Here is a 21,603-nt window from a genome sequence, read left to right on the forward strand (position 1 = left end):
CTGCCATTTTATCCCTTGATGTAAAACTCTTTCATTTCTGGTCTGTAAATGCATCAGCAGACTGGTTGTTTTTAGTGCATTTATTCATTGTTTTTTTCCCTTCTGGTTTCAAAACTACAACCTCTTTCAAAGAACCCGTAGTACTTTTTTTCTATCAAATTAAATCATTTTATTGTCATTTTATGGTAGAACTACTTTTGCTTCCTCCGACAGTCCAAAAACATAACGGTTAGATTGTGCGTGCGTGAGTGTGTGTGTGTGTGTGTGTGTGTGTGTGTGTGTGTGTGTGTGCGTGCGTGTGCGCGCGCACACGTGTGTGTGTTTGTGTGCGTGTGTGTCTGCGTGTTTGGGTACTGTATGGGTGTAAGTAAGGTCTGAAAGCAATTAATTTTTTTTACATTTTCACCATTTGTCATTTTCTGTAAATAAATTCTCAAGGTTTTTAAGTAGAGTTTGAAAAGGTGTGGAGTGGGGACACATATTTATCATCTCAACTATCAGGAGGACACTTATCTTTACATTATCTGAGATGTAAAGAGTTTAAAAATGAAAATCAAGAGAAAATGCTAATTTTATTCAAACAAACAGCAGCTTTTGCAGTTGACTCTGAATTTTGCCTGATTTATGACAACATAAGTTATCAAATCAAGCAAAATCTAGAAAAAAACAACTTTGGATGCATTATTAACCTATGAAAGAAAATTTGATTTGGTGAAAATCACAATCAGGCAGGTTAGGGTCTTCACTACCGTCGCTCATAAAAGCCTGATCGGTGTGTATGTAATGTTCTCAGTTTGACTGAGTGGTCCTATTGCTGCTTTGAAAACTTTGATGAAGTCAGCTGTGCCAAACGAATACAAAAACTCAGAGCTTTTGATGTGCAACAGAGTAAAACCAAACCATAACGACTAAATGGTAGGACTGAATGAGTTAAATGCAGCTCAGCTTTCATTATGGAAAAAGACACCAACCAGTCTTGGATCTGACTGCTCAGACAAACAGAGATAAAAGACGAAAGGTCAGTGGAACAGTGGTCACTACAATCAGACTAACTTCACACTAGTTCTGTCATCATGGTGTTTCCTGAAATTAAGTAACAACCACAAAGTTTTCAACCCAAAAAGAGATGTGTCGACAGAGAACCAAGAGATGGAGAACTCCTAATGGGGTCATATTGGTCATAAAACTAGATTTTTGCATCAAATCATTTGACAATAACTGTGTCAAAGTAAATAACCCAAAACGGTGCTCTTGATAATGCAGCGGATGTCAGATGTGACTGCCAGTATTTCTCTCACAGAAGTTTGACATTGAACTTGAACATGACAGGCCTCACATAGTTCAGGAGTACGTGCAATGCGGGAATATCTTGGCTAATATTTACTCTGGCACCCCGCATAAAAGCTGGAGAGTCTGCTGGCTTCAGGTCATCTAAAAATAGTCGCTACCAGTCAGTAAGGGTCAGTGTCACAGAGGGGCAGAAATCAGATCAAACCGCAGCACTCCCCAGCTGACATTTAAAACTGGCACAGAGGGGTACCGCCCCCACCCAGGGTGAACAGGTAACGACCAGTGCTCCCACACACACACACGCACGAACACACCCACACTATTACATTCAGTAATTTTCTGGTGATTTCATTTTGTAAACTATAACATAAAGCGACAATACCAACACAGAGAAAGATGGGTTCACTGTCAAAGTATGAGCAATTAGAAGTTTGGGTAGTTTGTCTAATACTTTGGCATATTTATCTTAAAATGAAGTGGTACTGTTAGAGAAGTCACTAGAGCTTCCTTAATTTAGTTACTGAAATGTTTTAAACTCAGCCCTTAAAATGTCCTGACTATGAGTCTCTTGGTTTGTCTTAATAAAAATAAAACAAGTCTAATTTAGTCCTACTTTTTTTTGTTGTTAACCGGATAAGAAGAAGACTTCACCTTTTTGAAACTAATTATTTTGTTTATTTTCTCAGACCTTAAACTTTGTTGTTTGGCTTTGCTCTTAAATACACTAAAGGTTTTGAGTTTTTTTTGTCTCAGCATGCATCTGCATTATTTCTAATTATTTGGACCTAGCTGCATTTTCAGATTTAAATGTATTCAGTTCAGTTATCTTTATTATTTTTAGAAACCCAGTCTTGCTTTCATATAAACTATTTGCTTTACAATTAAAATCGACTTCATCTGAATTGATTATTCAATAATGTGATGCAGCATAGCACAATCAGAAATTATTGCCTGTCACAAAATACTGCATTGTTCAGGGAATTTTGAGGCTGCCAGGGAACAGTGCTGATATCCCATAACATAATCTACAGCTAAATGGATTAACATTCCCAAAGTTTTAGTTTTCTCAGCTTTAACCAATGAGCTTTTCCAACCTCTACTAACTCTATGGATATGGATTTATTTCAAATAAGCCATGTCAAGCACAAATCAAACTTCAATAAAATATTTTTTCTGATGTAATAAATAAATGAAATACTGTTCTATAAATATACATCTTATTGTTTTATATAAATGAAGCATTTCTTTGTGATAACTTGTTTTTGATGTGTTTTTAAATTTTTATTATTTTTCGTGTTGGTATTTATTTCTTATTTTTAGAGGTTATTTCATCCTGAAAATTGGTGTTTTAGAAATTTCTCTTTAGTACAATAATCGAGTGAAAACTCGTTTGATCAGTGAAAGCAGGATAAAACGCTTTAATCGCTTCTTAATCACAAAGGCGTATTCAGAATCCCAATGCTGCACTTTCATTGGCTAGAACATGTGTAAATAGTTGTCAATCATATCTGAACTGAATGCTGATTGGTCAAGTCTTTGGTATCATCAACAGTCCGCCAGTAAGCAACTGAACGTCAAGTAGTTTAGCAGCAGCGTAATTCACCAACACTTTACGTGATTTCGTAGCGTAAAACGTTCTCATTCGCTCTAGAATTACGTATATTTCGTTGGCCGTTTACCTTTGGCAGCAGGTGAGGTCAAATGCAGCGGGACAGAGCGGAAGAGCTTCGTTGACACAGGTGGAGGATAATTTTTTACGTTTTTTTTTTTTTTTTTTTACCAAAAAGGGAAGCAAATGGAAGATAGTGAAACAGCGCTGGTCGAAAGCCTGATAATATGGGTGAGTGTATTTGGTCAGAAGCTTAAAGGACTGCGGTATTTTTGTCACCTGTGTGGTGTAGGTGGTAGGGCTCTGCGGAAAGCTAGCCGAATGAAAATAAAGAAGTTATGTTATAAGACACGGCTAATACTATCCTACGTGGTCTACAATAAACTGATCATTTTTAGCGCTTAGCGTTAGCTTGAAAGGCATAGTTACCGTAGCAACACCAAGTCAACCGGTACAAAGTGTTGCAACAAGGTAAGGAACAAGCGCATGTTGCAGTTAGCATTCAACATATGCAAAGATGTCAATTATGGAGCGCTGAAAGTGCCATAACCCAACAAATGCATGATCATTACACACAAAAACATAAAATAAAAGAATATTGTTAATAAATAAACGTTACATTAAAAGTGTTTGAAATAAATATAGAAAGTTGAGCGCACTAAGACTGAAAATCAATTAAATTCCCTTGCTGTAGTCATACAACTAATTGAATTAATCAGGAGATTTTTTTTATGCTCCTGGAATGAAAAGGGTGGAAAAAAGCTATGTACCTTATTAAATGTGGCTATATAACTCAAAAACCAGGAGAGTAACTAGTATTGTTTCAGTATGTTCACCTCATGTAGATTTATTAGATCTTCCTGGGGATGTACTTGTATAAAAATATGGTCCGATATTGATATGCGATATTAAAATTGTTGACAACCACACCACTGACATTGCTTCTGTGATGCTTCAGTTAAACATCCTGTAGTCCTGCACTCCATCACTATCACTGTACATAGCCAAATAAATACTATAGGACCAACTGCATCCCGTAGCACATACACAAACCACAACAATATGGAAATAAACTTTGGTTCAGTTTTACTTATAAGACCAATACCTGTATGATAGAAATGACAAACAAAACCTAATACTAATGGTAAAATCAACATATTATGTATCCTTAGATCATGTTTCTATTTTTATTTTCTCTAGGTATGTCTGCAAAATTTACAAAAAGATCTGCATTTCCCAAATGAGTAATTAAAAAACAGGTGGATTTAAAAAAAAAATCAGAAAAATGCACTCTTCCACAAGCTACAATACTATAAAAGTTGCAGGATACTAGTCACCTGATACCTCTTTTCACATTTAGTTTTTTATGTATTTCTTACTATTACAAATTTTCCCAAGCACAGTTCTAAATTTCTCAATAGTAGAATGGATGATAAATTAAGCTACACTATTATGCTCATAACGATCTTGTGTTTTTCCTCACAGCTGCAGACGTTCAACACTCCAGCACCTTGCAGCACAGTGGAGGAGCTCACCACAGGAGCAGCAATGTCACAGGCACTTCATCAAATGTAAGAACTCACATGTGTATTAACATTTTGTGCAATGCCCAATGATTTAAACAAATGACTAGCTGTTAAAAAGCAGGGGAATTATTACCTGAAGACTTAAAAATATGTATTCCCCCCCCCCTTTACATTAAATGTACTTTTTAAGACATTTTTTATTGTTTTTGTTTATTTTTTATTTTGTTTTGTCAAACCACTTTCCAACTATGCTAGTGAGTATAGTTGCTTCAGGCTCGGCATGTACTCTCTCAGATGTTGATCTGAGAGAATACATGCCGAGCCTGAACTTTAACTGTTGAGTTAAAGTTTGACCTTACCTAGTGATAAATTAGTTTTATCATTAAAAACCACCCTGAATTTTAAGTTTTTCTAAAAGATATTGTGTGCAATTCAACTATTTTTTTATTTACACTGTTTGTGGTGCAGAGACCCCACGTGGTTCAACGAAGCATGGACGAGCCGTATCAAAACAGATGTTGAGGACAACTGGAGACTGAAGGTACAAAGACGTATCCTCACTGTGCAGCATTGGGCCTGTCTGACTGAATGCTCTGGTTGCTCCACAGTTCATTTAATGCTGACCACAAACCTGCTCCTTTGTTGCTGCCTTTAGTCTGCATTGAATAGATTTGTTGTGATTCAAGTGTGGGATTAATTATAATAATATTAGGGTTAGATCATGTTGACGGTCTAACAAAACAGTCGTGATGATGACTAGAAGGCAGATTCTAGCTTGTAAGTGTGAGTTTGCTATTACTCCTTTTTTATTTAGGTTCACAAATGTTTCTGTGGCAAATATGGACTTTACCTGGAATGTGTTTGTCTTTAAAATTAGGTCACAGTTATTAATTTCTGAGTTTGAGAATTACGGTATAAAGTATAAATTTTCACATAAATTAAACGGTCTTAAAAAATTGCATGTTTGGAAATAACCCAGAATATTGAGACCAACAATGTTGAGTGACATTTTTTATAATTTATAGCAAGTCGTATTCATACAGTGACTTTCACCAACATTATCGCATGTTGCATTTGGAGCCTTAGTTGGCAATTGGTCTTTTTGATACATTTGAAGCTGATTATATTTTCAAATCTCTCTCCTCTCAGATGAACAATCTGAAGAAGATCCTTCAGAAGGTGGTCGACTATTATAATGAGGTATGAAGTCCATAGATTCCCCCTGGCTTTCTGCAGTGTGCAGTCGTAGTTTTATATCGGTTTTGATTTGGTAATTTAGGAAGTGTTTTGTCTATAAAGGTTTTATTTTTGCCTGTGTATCGCCAGGTATTAGCTCAGGACATTTCATTCTTCCCTTTGCCGGATGTCTCACGGGTGGCAGAGCACGCAGAGCCGGTGGAGATGGGAAGGTTGCTGCAGCTCATACTGGGCTGTGCTGTAAGATGTGAGCAGCAACAAGGTTTGTCACTGCTTTTACGGTTGCAACAGATGTTATATAAATATAGTTGCTTATAATTCTATAAGTTTTTCTGAAGTAAAAAGAAAAACTCCTCTTGTTGAGAAGATGTTCTCCTCTGTTGGCAGAATACATTCAGATAATTATGACCATGGAGGAGTCTGTGCAGCATGTGGTGATGAAAGCTATCCAGGAGGTTGGTTTGTTAAATTTCTCTCTCATTTAAATCAGATTTTACAGACAATTCTAGATAAAATTAGCACCTTGTTTTAATGTCTGGAAAAGTCTTTGAAAGGTGGCAGATGCAGAAGTTGTTTTGGAAAGAGCTGGATGGACCAGTCATTATCTGGGCTCTGTCTTTACTGTGAACCCAAAGCAGAAAGACATTAAACCCGGTTATCTATTTATGTGTTATTGTTATCATGCTGTTTGCCAACATCATTTCATATTTCATGTTTTTGTTTTATCATGTAGCTCTAATGTTCATGTCTGCCAACACTGGTATTGACCACAGGGTTATTTACACATTTATTCTTCTATTTTGAAATGTAGGATATCATCGTAGTTAGTTTTTTTTTTTTTTTTTTTTTTTTTTTTGGCACCACCCTGGTTTAACTAGGCTGATGTTTTGCAGCTCTTCTGTTGCTTATATCTAATAACCTAATGACATTTTCCTCATCAGCTCATGAAAAAAGATAATTCAGCAGCAATGGGAACAGAGCTGTCAGGGGACCCAGAACAGCAGGTCAGTAATTATTCTGTCATTTTGTCTTCTGTGTAATGTGAAGTCATTCTTCACTAGTTGACATTTTATAATCAACAATGTTCAATGTTTTGCTGTAAAAGGATGTAACGAGCTGCAGTGAATTTCAAAAGTATTCAAACCCATTGATCTTTTTCACAAATTACCACAAACTGTAATACAGAGTCTACAGATCACATTTTCCATACATCATCTGAACATGGAAAAACACAAATGCAATTCCCCCAAGACATAAACTGACAGACTGAGCAGCTTGAATGATTAATCATTCAAGCAGCAACGGATCCCATGGTAACTCTACAGAAGCTGCAGAGATCCCCAAGTGGATGAACGTGTTGACAGGACAAGTGCTACTCATGTTCTCCACAAACTTGGCCTTTTTAGAAGAGAGGCAAAACAAACCTATTGTTAGGGTAAAAAAAAGCCTGAAGGTGTCAGGTTCGCAGCTGGTCACAAGTGATACTGGTAACACAGGAAGTATGCGGAAAAACATCATCTGGTCAGATGACCTCTGTCTTCATGTGAAACACTATCATGTGGACTAAAACTAACAATGCACAAAAACCCCACTGTGCCATTCCCAGCTGTTCACAGTTGATCAGAAGATGGATAAAGCAAACTTGGAAAACCTTTTAGAGGCGGCATAAGATACTGGGACGGAGGTTCAACTTTCAGCAGGACAACAATCCTGAACATACAACCAGAGATTTCTGGAATCATTCACATTTAGTTATATCCATGTGTTACAATGACCCAGTCAAACTCCAGTTTTATGAGTTATTCATTCAGAAGACTGAATATAAATGTTTTACAATTATTTTAAAAAGAAAACAAATATAAAATTTTTTTATAGTTCAGTTTTTGCTACTTTGTGTCAGTCTGCATAAAACCAAAATAAAATGAAGTTTGTAGATGACACATGACAGGATGTGAAAAGGTTGTTTTTCTTGTAAAATGCTTTGACATGACATCTGTCTCGAATGGCGCTGTATAAATAAATTAAGTAGAAATAGTTCTGATGTTTGACATTTGAGAAGAGTGTTTTCTAATGTTTGCGTGTTTTGATTGTAATTCTGTTTCTCAATCATCTTTCCAGGTGAAAAAACTCCTGGAGGACCTTTCTGAGCTCATGTCAGAAAAGGAAGCCTTAGCCCAACGCTGTCAGGAGCTGGACTTGCAGGTGAATATAAAGCTCTGTTCAGACACAAAGTTCTTCATAAAGCACTTAGGAATAAGTTTTGTTTTTTCCCTGAAGTGGGCTTTGGAACATCTCATTAGTTTGCAGATTTTAACTTTCTCTGTGTTCAGACATGCATGCCTTTGGTACAGTGTAGCCCAAAGTTTTGCAACTCCCTGTAATGCTTGGCTCCATTGTCTGGAGCTGCTGTGGCAGAATGACTGTGGACTCACAGTCTGGGCTGTGCTGGCTCCACTGTGGCATCCAGCCTGTATCTACCACTGCTAGTGTGCAGGGAGACCACGAATACCACAGGGACTGATCAACTGTTTACCTCGATTCTCAGCAGATTGATTTGATCAGTTTCCTCCTGTCTTGCTTGGGTCTCTGGGCAGAGAGGTAAGTAAAGTGCAGCTCATCGTCGGGGAGACGGGAACTAAACCAATCTAAACCAGCTGCTCGAATGTTTGCTCTAACTTTGCTAACAGAAGGCTCAGACAGGGTTCTGAGGAGTTACGCAATGCTTGTTTAGTAATTTTTGCAATATTCCAATATTTGAATGTGAACTATGCTAGCCATTTTGTACGCTTCTTTAGGGGAAAGCATGCTCAGAAATCCTTGAAATATGAAGTCAAGCAATATTAAACATGACTATTTTATGTCCATATGTGTGTTTTAGGGGTGTCATCTTAACATAACTTTAAAGTTGGGCAGTGGTTTTAGTCTTCCTAATTCAGTCTGTTAGTACAGTGCTGTGAAAAAGTATTTCTCCCTTACTCATTTCTTCAATATTTTTATGTATAAATCTTTGAAATCATTAGAAAATTTTAGATATTTACTGAATGGAAAAACTGCATAAACCAATTTGGTTTTACATGAACAAGAAATTGTTACCTTGACCAATCAGTTAACTGTGTTCAACCAAGAAGGCTAAGTTCGGTTCTGCTAGCCCCACCCCACACGAGACTACGGCCAAACCTTTAGAATCAAGAAGTGACTTGAACCTGTGTGACAACATGAAGTAGACTAAAAAGTCTAAAAAAACAACACTTTGCACCCAGAAACAAAGAAATTCAGTAATGGATGAAAACCAAAGGGTTCTGCAGCCATTTTAAAGGCATATCCACAATTGAATAAACTTAGAATGGTGGTGAATCTTTGCTGGAGTGGCTGACCTTCTTAAATTACTCCACGAGTGGATCAGCACCTCATCCAGAGGATCAAAAGAAGCCAGAATAACATCTGAAACCTGACTTGTCTCTCTTAAGATCAATGTTTTTGATTCAACAATGTGAAAATATACAGCATAGCCATACATTGGAGTAGCTCAAGGTGAAAACCACAGTGCTATGTTTGCTCTAAGAGATGAGAGAGGAGTTGTCTTTTGTTGCTCTAAGTTCTGTCTCTTTTAATACTCGGACGTAACTTTTCTGCTCTGCATGCTGTTATTGACCAGCAGGAACTTTAACGCTGCAGCTCCCTTCTGCTTACTTTAATCCACATCAACTGGCACAAAACTCCTAGTGAGAGCTGCACTGACATTCTTGTTCCTGGTCAGGTGGCCGTTCTCCTAGAGGAACGAAACAGCCTTCTGGCCGAGAACGATGTCCTAACAGACCGAGCCAGCCAGTTGGACACATTCGATGACCCCAGCACGCCATCGGGCAGGAAACACAGTCAGCTGCAGCAGCAACTGGAGACTCTGCAGGAGGAGAACTTTAGGTTGTTTACTGTGGCTTTAAATGCACCTCAGCTGTGTATTTGCAGCGAAGACCAAATGCTCATGTGTGTGCGCGTGCTACCTCTAGGCTGGAAGCTGCCAAGGATGACTACAGGATCCACTGTGAGGAGCTGGAGAAGCAGCTGGTTGAACTTCAGCATCGTAACGATGAGCTCACCAGTCTGGCAGAGGAATCACGGGCTCTCAAAGACGAACTGGATGTTCTGAGGTTTGTGTTTGTCAAGCAAATGCTTCCAAAGTTGTTCTTTTTGTTATTTCCAATAAAGTTAATATCTGTACAACAATGATTTCTAAACTGCAGTTTAACTTTTCTAGCTTCTATTCACTCCTAAATGCTTTGATCTGTGTGTCACCCTAATCCTCTACCTCAGTAAACAATTAGTTTACTGGCAAAATGGCCTGCACTTCCATTTTACGTCCATTTTACAGCAAACACATCAATGTTTATAAATTTCCAAAGAGTATAGATGCTTTTGCAAACAACTACTACAAACTACACTCCAGTCTCACTGCAACATTTGACTTATTTACTGGAAATAATTGTGTCGATCTTCTTCAGGAACTGCTCAGATAGAGTGGTGATCCTGGAGGCATCGGTGGAAACCTACAAGCGTAAGCTGGAGAATCTCGGTGACCTAAAGCGGCAGGTGAAGCTGTTGGAGGAGAACAACATGACCTACATGCAAAACAGCGTCGCTCTGGAGGAGGAGCTGCGCAAAGCAAACGCCGCCCGCGCACAGCTGGAGTCCTACAAAAGACAAGTAAAGAGCTTACTCTTATTGCAGGATTAAATATAATTTTTTGATTATATGTCATATAATTTGCATTTGGAGAATGTATTTCGTACCAAGCATATAGGGCTGCAGCTAACGATTATTTTAGTAATTGATTATTCTATTGACTATTCTCACAATCTGATAATAAATTGCCACACTTTGCAAATTTTTAGTTCAACCTCTTAAGCATTTTTATTCAAGATTGTATAATACTATGTTTACAGACAAATGCAAATCTTAAATGCAAAATGTTTATATTTTTTGGACAGGTTTGGTTTAATATCTGCTAATATTCTAATATTCTTTCAGTAAATTATCTTTTTTTTTGAGTTTGTACACTTTAGTTAACAATGAATCAATTACTTAATTCGCTGACGTTCATTTCAATAATCGATTAATCTTATTAATTGTTTCAGCCCTACAAACAGATTTGTTTTTTGTTTCCAAAGGTCCAGGACCTCCACAATAAGTTGTCAGAGGAAACCAGACGTGCAGACATCATGGCGTTTGAGATGAAAAAGTTGGAAGAGAAGCATGAAACTGTGTTGAAAGAAAAAGAGGTTCAACATCTTATAATATTTCACCATCAATATGAGCTATATATTGGCTTTGCTTAACACCTTTACCTTTAAAAAAAAAAAAAAGAAACTTTACATCTCTTACACCGTTAGCGGATCATCATTGAACGAGATTCTCTGAAGGAAATCAACGAGGAGCTGCGATGCACTCAGGCTCAACAGGACCAGCTCTCACAATCAGGTACTTCGTCAATCAATTAGTGATGCTTTTTATTATTTACTAACTTATTTACTACCTAAAGTACTTTGGAAATGATTTATCCTCACACTGATTTCTGTTTTTATCACTCAAATGTGTTTCAAGTAAACAAATAATCAGCGTGACAACAACAACTTATTAGGTTTAGAGGGCAAGCAAGTTACTTTTATTATCTTGTTCTTAAGGACTTAAATTGTTAGAAAGCTGCATTTTCTGTTTACTTTGTCTGGGTGAAAAATATAAGTATGGAGAAAAAAAAAAAAAAAAAAAAGCAAAAACAGAAGAAAACTGTAAGGGAGTAAATACTTTTTTTTTTCCACATCACTGTACCTTTTTGTACTTAGGGATTCTTCCCTCTGGCAGCCCCAGCCACGACAACCTGGCAGCTGAATTAATTCCCATTGAGTACAGGTAGCATTTTACTGCTTCATTGTATGCATTTGTGTTCTTTCCGCTTCAATGCTGTGTGTGATTCCTGATTGTCGTGGTTATTTAGAGAAAAGGTCATCAGACTGCAGCATGAGAACAAGTTGCTGAGAGTGCAGCAGGAGGAATATGAGCAGGAGAAGATTGCCACCCTGCAGACCCAGCTGGAGGAAGCTGAGAAGACCCACAGCAAACTGGACACAGAGAACAGGTGTGCTTCATTCGTGCTCCTTTTGTGTTGATTCTCTTTCTGCATGTTGACGTTTTTTTCTGTTTGCTGCTTCATCTTCAGATTGAGCCAAGAGCGCATCAGTGAGCTGCAGCAGCAGGTGGAAGAGCTGCAGAAGGCTCTGCAGAGTCAGGCGGCCAAACCAGATGATGTGAGGATGCAAACCTGCTCTGTCAGCAAAACACAGTTACAGTGTAGTCTGAACAATTGAGTGAGAGAGAACAGGGAGTGGAAAATATTACATTTTTTCCTTCTTGACAAATACTTTTTTACTCCCTTTGTTACTAAATTACTTAGTGACTTAATTACTTAAGTTCCTAGTTACTAACTTAAATATTTAGTTCATTTGCTTACATACTTGGTTACTTACTCACTCACTTAATTACTTGCTGTCTGAGTAGTTTGTGTATTTAGTTACTTAGACTCTCAGTTACTTACTTGCATAATTAGACATTTGAGTTTGACAAAGTATGTGATATGGACATGAAAAATGAGGAAGAGCCTTCAATAGAGAGGCTTCACCCAGGATGTTTTGCTCAGTTTTGACACACATTTTTCATTTTCAGTCAAATCTAAAGAGGAAACTGGATGCCCACATGTAAGTGAGTTTGCTCTCAGATAGCAATACAAGCTCGTGTTCTCCAGTAGGTGGAAGTGGATCTCTTGTTTTTCCTCAGGTCCCAGCTGAACGAGGCTCAAGATGAAATCATGAAGAAGAAAGAGCTTCTGGAGGACCTTCAGCCTGACCACACCCAGACATGTACGGCTTAAAAGTTTTAACGCAGGTGTGTTGTTCTTTCAACATGTAATAGAAAACTGACTTGTTGCTTCTCAGCTTTGAAAGTGGATGAGCTGATGGCTGCTCTGAAAAAGAAGGACGACGACATGCGGGCCATGGAAGAAAGATACAAGATGTACCTGGAGAAGGCACGCAATGTGAGTTAAATTAATTTAGCATTGGTAACTCTTAAAGGTGAGATGAAATCAAGTTACTCATCAGTATTTTCATCTTGACCCCTGCTTTTCCCTTGAAGGTAATCCGAGCCTTGGACCCCAAGCTGAATCCTGCCACCGCTGAGATCCAGGCTCTCAGAAGCCAGTTGGCAGATCGGGACAAACAGATTCTCAACCTTGAAGTAATTGCACCTTTACTTAATTGATTCTAGTATGAGTTTGCAAACAATTTGAGTATTGCATTCATTAATTGTGATGCTGAATGTGTTTTTTCCTAGCGTCAATGTGAGCAGGCCAGGCTAAGAGAGTATGAGGAGAAGCTGCTTGTTACAGCTTGGTATAACAAAGTGAGTTTTAACGGCTTTAATTAAAAATGTATACTATTCACAGTGGTGGCATATACTGAAGTGATTGAGAGAGCTTTACAACACTATCAGACTTGGTTAGCAGCATAAAAAACCACAATGCTTATATTCTTTTTGTAGACATTGACAGAGTTTCTGTTTGGGATCTAGTTTGTGACACTAAACAAGGTTGAGCTGGTTTCATGCAGAACATAATACTCATCAGTAGAGGTGCAATAACAAACGGTCAAAATGAAATGTCTAACTTCATACTGAACAGTAAATGCACCATAGTAGTCGCTAAAATATCATGATGTCAACAACCATCTTCAGTCTGCGTGTTTCTGTGAGATGATTTGGTTAACTACATTCAGTTCTCTATCGGTGGGATGTAAATAAAGTTAAAGGAATCGCTGAGGAATAAAAGCTGCACAAAACTAAACTTTTTCTAATACATGTCGCAAGGTGTCTCAAGTTTACTGATGCAGTGAGACGGCGAGTGAGAGCTAAACTTTCAGCAGATAACATGAAGTTGCTTTGATTTAGCTTGTTGGAAAATAAATAAAGCCTGTTAGTGGTGCAAGCAAACAGTTTTATCTGACACTAGAAGTTCAGAACAACTCAGAATAACAGTATTTAAATCACTGAGCTATTAACGCAACATTAGCAGATACCAGGAGACTGTTGTTACATTTAGTGATGTTTTTTTTTTTCCAACTGAACATCGTCTATGTTTTTATATGTTACCTTTGTTAAAGCCAGCTATCAATCAGCACAGAAGGTGTTTTTGTTTTCCATTCGTTCCTGGTGACTTCTCTCACACATGATGTTGCCTCCGCATTAAGATGATGAATGATTGCTTTACAGCAGGTGTGCTCGGTAAAAGTGTTGATTACTGTTTTTAGGACTTCTGGTATTATTGTTCTCTAAAGAGACAGACTTGACTAATGTGGGTATCAGCAGGTCAAAATTACGATCGGCACATCTCCACTAATGACATTTTCAGTATTCTTTAAATCAACGACTACAATTTACCTCTGGTTTCTGTGCTATTAGAGTTTGAGTTTTCAGAAGTTGGCCATGGAATCTCGTCTCGGAGGCCGCGGTGCCGCCACGTTCTCACCCGGCCAGTCCTTCCTGACGCAGCAGCGGCAAGTCTCAAACGCCCCACGCAGGGCCGCCTCCGTCAGCGTTCCTACCCCTACCTCCAAATAGACTGTCACCGCGCCACAGCACCTCACATCAGCTAAACTAGGCAAAAACACACAACAGTGTAAGCACTCAAGTGACCTTAAACGCATCTGCTGTCAGCCTCTGAGGAGGGACAGGCTGCGTGTGATCAGTGAGCACTTATCAGACCCATCCCAGGTCAAAGCAGAGGTTGTGTTGATATACCCTGCTGTACATTTGCCTGAAGGACAGAGACTTTACCCTGAGTCGATCTCACAAGCCAAAGCTAGATGTAGATTTGCAACGACTATCCTCTCTGCCCTGTGATTATTTTTTTTTCTTTTCCACCCTCATATTTAGCTTCTATAACATAGCTCTCCTTGTATTGTGTTAAGGTCAGAAGTGAAAATCCTTGTGGAAATGAGGCCTGCTGTTTTAGCTTTAGTTTAAACCGCTGAAATCAATCAAATGAAATGATTCTACAAATATTTAAGAAATGTTGTCACAGTGGGGACACTTTAAAAGGTGCGGCGTAATCCAGCAGCATGAATAGTTTTGATCCAGCCATATCTGGTGCCGGCCACCAAGGATTTCTAAGCATTAAACAAACACTTGTAGTTTTCTTTTTGTCCTATAATTGAAAAGTTTATGATTTCAAATGCTTTTGAAAAAAATTAACTCTAACACTTGAGGTGATGCAATAAGAAATCTGGGAATAGTCTATTATCTTTTCTATATGCTCTCGATGGGAACTGATGGACCTTTTTATTTACTGTGTGTGTTGATTCTTTAAGTCAATTAATATGTTACTGATACAGAAATGAATGATTCAACACCAGCTGTTCGTGCAACCATCACATCCAGGTCGAACACTTTCACAGCTCCTGCAAATTGTAACACTAAAAGTTTAACACATGTCAATGTTTTCTTTTAGGATGCTGGTTAAAAGAACATTTTGAAAAGCACTTATTGTCTTTTGCACTGAAAGTGATCAGTCTGACACCACGTAGTTAAATATCCACCACCCTGCAAGAATATTTAGTTTTTTCACGTTTTGACACGTAGCGACAACAGACACAGGCTAATTTTATGGTGACCTTTTGAAGATGGACTATTATAAAGTTCTTTACAAATATCTGAAAAGTGGGGAGTGCATATATATTCACTCCTCAGTCAATTCTCTGTCAAAACATCTTAAACTGTGATCTCAATTATGAATGCAGAGTCAATACAAAATGCTTGTCCCACTTTTCAGATATTTACTTAGTCAAAATGTGTGTTATTCCTTACACTTCATATTGTGTTTGTCACAAAACATCCCCCCAAAAAAGAATTAATTGAAATTTGTTTTTTAGAAGGTGTGTGAATTCCTTTTCATGACATTGTAAGCTGTTCAGGTTTAGCAGTCTATTTGCCTTTTCTCTGTTTGTCAGCAGCACATGAGATGTTCTGTTTTACGGCCACATGTGGTTCATACATGTATGTCACTTGAATCTCTTTGCAGCCAATTGTTATTGTAAATTGCTGACTTAAAGGCATAGTCATTTAATGAAATAGACTGTACAATCAGGTAGAAGGTACACAGCAACCTGCATAATGCTAAATGTTTGTAAGTAACTTATTAAAGAAATGTATAATGAATTTTAGAAAATTTAATAGCTTTTTTGCTGAATAAATTCTTTTTCAAATATTGCAGTTCATTTTTTATTTATTTTTTTGTCAAATCTCAATCCTCACTAGATTATATTAAGGAAGATATAAGAAAGCGATTATATTATCACATCATCCAGCATCAGTAGACTAACAACAACAACAAAAATGCAGAAATGAATCTAATCATAAACACAATTTGTCAACAGGCTCTGAAAACAAAAACCTTGAGTTTGAGAAGAATAATTGACTGGGATAAATGCTGGTAATCGGATACATTTTTACATATAGATTCGTCTGAACAAGGAGAATGTTGTATCTGATCCATCAACATCGCCTGGTTAAAAACACTGATGTTTCTGCAATTTGCCAAAGTAACAACAGATCCATTTTCTCAAAGTGCCTGTTGTCCATCCTGCAGCTTATGCTTTTTCACATGTAGCCTTCAAGTCAAACCGGGGTTTTGCAAAGATCTTGAATGGATGTGGTGCGCGTGTGGCTCCAGTTATCCCTTCTGCACTCAGCTCAACGCCGTCCGGAGTGGAAAAGTGAAACTTCTGGAATAAGATGACGAAAAACAGGAAGAGCTCCATCCTTGCCAGACCTTCACCGAGACACGCTCGCTTTCCTGAAGAGAGAAAAAAACGGTACCATCATCATTATCCTTTAAACGCATGGTTTCTGTTTCCTCTTGAATCATTTTTACCAGTGTGCCTTTCCTGTTCAAAATCATAATTCCAAACTAAGTTTATGTGCAGAGTTATCACTTAAATGCAGTTGTTACCGGCGGAGAAAGGTAAAAATGCCTCCTTCCTTATGAACCTGCCGTCTTCATCCAGGAAGTGTTTGGGGTTGAAGCTGTCGGGGGTCTCCCATTCGTTCTTGTCAAAAAGAACAGAGGTCAGGTTAGGCATCACAGCCGTCCCCTGCAAAGAAAGAAAGAAAACAGACTTAGACGACAAGAGAGGGAGAAAATCTGGAAACTGGGGAAATAATTCTGTCACGGGCTCATATATTAGATATTTTTTACATGATGTGTGAAGTGTTTTTGTCTGTATCTGAACAATGTTGGTCAATTACATTGTCGTTTACCTACAATGAGAAACAGAAAGGCCTCAAAGGTAAATGGGGAATATTTTTTTTAAATCCAAATTTGGGAATTTTCCCCACAAAAACCTACTCGGGTGGGAAGTTTGAGTGATGAGGCTAAGTAGGTATTCCAAACTTTTAAATCTGAATATAACAAAATAAAAACAACTAACAATTTAAATGATAGATTCCAACACTTAAAGTCTGGAAGTGGTCTTGAAAAGAATCACTCAAATACTGGTTGCAGAAGGAAATAATAGAAAAAAAAACAAAGTTGTTTTGTGATGATACATTTTTTTCAGAAATTTCCTAATGTCAAGTATCAAATGGTGATTCCCAGAATATAATGAAGTGTTTGATCCTGAATTGTGCAAAAACTTTACAACTAGAGCAACTAAAGTACACAGTCTACATTACATATTGATTGAACTATTCTTCGTGGCAGATAAAATCACCCTGTGAGACTTTTGCTTGTTTAAAACATTTAAATGCGAGATCCTGCAGACGTTTTCGGGGGGGATGATCAGACACACCTTTGGTATGAAGTAACCGCCCAGCACTGTGTCCCTGGCAGCCATCCTGAGTGCGTTGAGGGGAACAATGTTTCCCATCCGCTGGATCTCGTGGATGACGGCGTCAGTGTAGGGCATGTTGGATCTGTCTGCCATGGTGGGCTGGCGGCTCTGTCCGACCACTTTGTCTATCTCTTCCTGGACTTTGTCTACAAAGCAAATCAAATCCAGTTGCTGACCAGCATGTGGCAGTCTTCCTCAGGTAATCTGATCTGTTGGTGAACATGGTTCTGATTTGAGCTCACCCTGGATGTGAGGATGTTTCATAAGGTACAGGAGTCCCCACTGCAGAGTCTTTGAAGTAGTCTCACTGCCAGCCAAGAACAGATCAAGACAACACAGAACCAGGTTTTCTTCCACAAATCCCACATCCTGCTTTCTGTTGTGCTGTTGAGAAACAATGAAGACACAGATACACAGTCAGGTCTTAAATTTGATATGTCACAACCTTTTTTATTGTTTGTTTTTGTTGGTTGAACCAAAGCGAGTCCCATACTCTTTCCTCTATAAGGAAGTTGTCGATGTAATCTCGTGGGTTGCTTAGATCCAGATCCAGCTTGTGTCTTTCTATCTCTTTCCTGATGGATGCCTTCAGAGATCTGCAGCTGCTGAAGATGCCATTGTGAGGCCCTGGCAAGTGTCTCATTATTGCTGGGAAAGCATCATAAAGCTGTCAAGAGAGAGAAAAAAAATAAGGGCATCAAAATGCACTACTGCAAAAATAAAATGTATTACTTTCTGACTTTTACACTATCAGTGGAATTTTAGAGAATAGCTTCTTTTAATACTTTGTACAGTTTGGGGAAACTTTTATGGTAATCTCCTTTTGCAGCAACAGTTACGATCATGTGAAGCCGATTGTTTTCTCGCCGTACTGGAAGTTAAGGGAGGTTTGGATAAGAATGAAGCACTCCTCCATTTTCAATGTTTCAAACATCCTAATGCTGAGCCAGAAACATTGGTTCCCATAATCCCTGTGAGAAACTTTGGATAACTCAGTAAAAGTGGGTAGTGACTCTGTCTAGTTAGATCAGATCAGACTGAACATGTCTGCTTGCTGTTCTCATTCTTTTAAGAATCAATAAAGTGTTGTTTGAGTTAAAATCACCAATCTCTGCTTGGTAACATAATGTGAGTTTATCAGGGGACTCTCCTTTTTCATTTTTTTCCCATTACAGTACACCCTGCAGCTTTCTCTGTATCTTACCAGGGCCCATATTGAGCCTTCCAGGTGGGCTATGTCTGTCATATTCCTCAGCATTCTCTGGAGGTCCTGGTCACTGTAGTCAAACCTTCTCCCAAACACAATCTGGCAGATGATGTTGGACACAGCGTTGTTCAGAAGTGGCACCGGGTCAAAGGATTTACCTAGCAAGAAGACTAAAGTCTTTAAGTACAAGATGCTATCTGTGCAAAATCTGGTCTGTTTTACACTGCAGTCAACCTTCCTCCTGCTGCATCGCCTCCTGCAGGTGTCGACTCTCCTGACAGATGTTCGTCTCCATGGAGCCCTTGACGATACCAAAGGTACGCAACATGGCCATGGCAAAGCGCCGCTGCCTCCTCCACACCTTCCCATTGCTAAAGAAAAGGCCACCTAGAAAAGGCAAAGAAATCAAACATCCCTCAAGTGTTGGTTGCCCTGACGCTCTAAATCTGACCAACCTGACTCACCTGAGTCTCCTGAGTAAATCCTGGTTGCCATTGGACTGTGAGGCCGGTCTGCAAAGTTTTCTGCCTGTGTTACCAAAGCCTCTTTCACCGTCTTCCACCCGGACAAGAACACTGTTTTGTGTCTTCCCAGACGTATGCAGAACACATTCCCATAAACATCAGCAAGCTGTGATTGCAGAATCAGAGTAGAAGAGTTCTATTGTGGAGCATGTGACTCTAAAATAATGCAGTCAGTTTGTTGTTGACACTGTCACCAATCGTTAATTTATTTTTTTGTGTGTGCATTTTTTGTATTAAAACATCTCTAAAAAAAGTAAGAAATGGTAGACATTTATGAAAATTTGCAATTTTTTTATCAGACAACTGTGTTAAAATAATGCTGGATTACCAATATATTCTTATTTCTGCTTCTTTTTTTCTTTTTTTACCTTAGTGAGGTAAATATGAGGCTGCTTGGATTCAATGCTGAAGATGTTCCCAAAGAAAGGAAGTGCAGGGGGTCCTGGTGGAAAGTGAGGCGGATCCGTTTTGTTGAGCAAATTTACGATGATTAGGATTGCAAAAATCAAAACCAGCATCCATCTGAGGCTGAACCACTGGCACAAGCTGCAGAGCCACATTGTCACAGTGAGGAGAGGAGGGAAGAAAGGAGGCTTATCAAGATTTCTGTCCATGTGGTTCTGAGATGGGCTGGTCCTCTGCTGACTCCAGATCTGGTAAATCTGAAGTGTGTGACTCACTCAATCTACTCACTCACTCATTTGTTATGTGCATCTGCTTTGGTCAGCTGGGTTTCACGGATTTGGGGATTGTTTGTGTTTTATGATATTTCAGTAATATAAACATTTAGAATGAATTTTCAGAAACAGGATAGGAGACTACAGGTCATTCAACTCTATATTCTCATTTCTTTTAGTGAAGTGTATGTCTGCCATTTTTACTTGAACCAACCAGCAGATGTCAGCAAAGTAAAATATTTGTGGATTTGAAGCCATGATGTGAAGTAGTAATTATTTACTGATGATCTGCTGAGGTTGTACTCTGCCTCTCACCCACTGACTATCAGTGCAAAGTCATCTTGACTAAGGCAAGGGATGCATATTTATTCACCTTGATCATGATGGCTTCGCTCCAACGTTTTGCAGCATATCTGCCAGGCATAAAAATGCAGCTGTCAGCTTCCCCATGAGAGCCCTCCTCCAGGCCCTGAAGACCAGCTTCATGAGTGCTAATAAACAGCTTTGATAAAAAGGAGCAGATTCTTGCCTTAAGAAGTCAGTTCTGCTCCTCTTGACTCAGAAGGATTACTTGCCAATGCTTCAGAAAAGTCCTCACTTCTCTCCAAGTGAGTCTGTAGAAGTTCTTGACTGTCTTTGTGGAAAGGACTGCACAACTCTTGCAAAGGCAGAGACAGATTTTGACTCCATCAATGCAAGTCAGCGGTGTTTGCTCATGGTGAGCTGTGTTCACTTGACTCATTCGCTGGACTCCTTTGTACAGAGATACCAAATATCTTACCTCAGGAGCAGCAACCATCCAACTCCTAAGTGCTGACGGGTCATCGTTGTGCCCAACGGTACCACCATGATTGCTTTGGGCTGCTCTTCATCTTGGTCAAGGGCCATTGCACAGTGAGCTGACATCACTCTATTAAACTTTGCAAGATCTCATCACTGCTCCAGTCCTGTACTAAAACATGTGAAAAATGTCTCCATTGGATTCTCTGACTCAAATAGTGTATGCATACACCAAACAGTCATTTAGTTCAGTAGTTGCTTAGATATGAGTTGAAATGAATCGAAGTCATCCTGAATGCTATGTTAAAATCCCAATTATAGACTATGACAACAATTAAAATAGTGCTTCTCTTTAATGTGGTTAGAGAGAAACAGTTTTCTTTTAAAAATGTCTACTAATAATAATAAATACATAATTTAATTAATACACATCTTGCACGCCAGCCATCTTGGGTTTGTGTGTGGCCAGCAGCATTTATGAAAAGAGTAGACCTTACACGTACCAAGTATCATGCTTGCGTCACCATTTGAACGATTCTTATGAAATTCGTAATTTCCACCTTACTAGTCGTGTAAAGACAAAAGGCAAGGACCGCCTCTTTTTCTGTGGCCTGACCCTTATTGAGAACTTGTTAGCTTTTCTTAATCAGATTTTACTAGTGAAGGAGTTGACCTCTGATCAGAGCACAGGAAGCAGTCTTTGCTTCTATGTAAAAAAAAAAAAGTTGAATAGATGAGGAAACTGTCAGACCTCATGGGTTCTGGGTCATACAAGGGTACAAACTACATTCCACATGTCAGTCCTTTAAGAGAGTTGCCAGGTTAAGCATTTTACCCAAGATGCCTTCAGGTCTCTGTTATCA

General features: G+C 38.7%; 2 protein-coding genes across 2 annotated transcripts; one reads left to right on the forward strand and one right to left on the reverse strand.

Annotated features, from left to right (window-relative positions):
* Nucleotides 1-2,454: 2,454 nt before the first annotated feature.
* On the forward strand, nucleotides 2,455-15,928 carry hook1 (hook microtubule-tethering protein 1). The gene is made up of 22 exons (XM_014991880.2): nucleotides 2,455-3,130; nucleotides 4,385-4,470; nucleotides 4,894-4,966; nucleotides 5,575-5,625; nucleotides 5,752-5,884; nucleotides 6,010-6,077; nucleotides 6,564-6,626; nucleotides 7,741-7,824; nucleotides 9,380-9,543; nucleotides 9,630-9,770; nucleotides 10,122-10,323; nucleotides 10,788-10,898; nucleotides 11,010-11,097; nucleotides 11,460-11,526; nucleotides 11,612-11,752; nucleotides 11,834-11,921; nucleotides 12,337-12,368; nucleotides 12,448-12,530; nucleotides 12,606-12,706; nucleotides 12,805-12,906; nucleotides 13,003-13,071; nucleotides 14,125-15,928. The coding sequence occupies exons 1-22, from the start codon at nucleotides 3,086-3,088 to the stop codon at nucleotides 14,281-14,283; spliced, it is 2,151 nt and encodes a 716-aa protein (XP_014847366.2). The 5' UTR covers nucleotides 2,455-3,085; the 3' UTR covers nucleotides 14,284-15,928.
* On the reverse strand, nucleotides 15,929-19,869 carry LOC106920714 (cytochrome P450 2J6-like). Its single transcript, XM_014991901.2, has 9 exons — nucleotides 19,652-19,869; nucleotides 19,224-19,389; nucleotides 18,994-19,146; nucleotides 18,757-18,917; nucleotides 18,046-18,219; nucleotides 17,795-17,936; nucleotides 17,511-17,698; nucleotides 16,673-16,814; nucleotides 15,929-16,516 (listed from the first exon to the last, which is right to left on the reverse strand). The coding sequence occupies exons 1-9, from the start codon at nucleotides 19,841-19,843 to the stop codon at nucleotides 16,311-16,313; spliced, it is 1,524 nt and encodes a 507-aa protein (XP_014847387.2). The 5' UTR covers nucleotides 19,844-19,869; the 3' UTR covers nucleotides 15,929-16,310.
* Nucleotides 19,870-21,603: the final 1,734 nt, after the last annotated feature.

The sequence above is a fragment of the Poecilia mexicana genome, unplaced genomic scaffold, assembly GCF_051168715.1.
Source record: "Poecilia mexicana isolate PSO_F unplaced genomic scaffold, ASM5116871v1 scaffold_4, whole genome shotgun sequence".
Lineage (NCBI taxonomy): Eukaryota > Metazoa > Chordata > Actinopteri > Cyprinodontiformes > Poeciliidae > Poecilia > Poecilia mexicana.

Coding starts and splice junctions, on each gene's coding strand:
- hook1 (XM_014991880.2), top strand. CDS start 3,086: ATGGAAGATAGTGAAACAGCGCTGGTCGAAAGCCTGATAATATGG. Junction 9,771..10,121: donor GACGAACTGGATGTTCTGAG/GTTTGTGTTTGT, acceptor GATCTTCTTCAG/GAACTGCTCAGATAGAGTGG. Junction 12,907..13,002: donor AACAGATTCTCAACCTTGAA/GTAATTGCACCT, acceptor GTTTTTTCCTAG/CGTCAATGTGAGCAGGCCAG.
- LOC106920714 (XM_014991901.2), bottom strand. CDS start 19,843: ATGTGGCTCTGCAGCTTGTGCCAGTGGTTCAGCCTCAGATGGATGCTG. Junction 18,918..18,993: donor GGCGATGCAGCAGGAGGAAG/GTTGACTGCAGT, acceptor TCTTCTTGCTAG/GTAAATCCTTTGACCCGGTG. Junction 17,937..18,045: donor ACTTCCTTATAGAGGAAAGA/GTATGGGACTCG, acceptor GTTTCTCAACAG/CACAACAGAAAGCAGGATGT.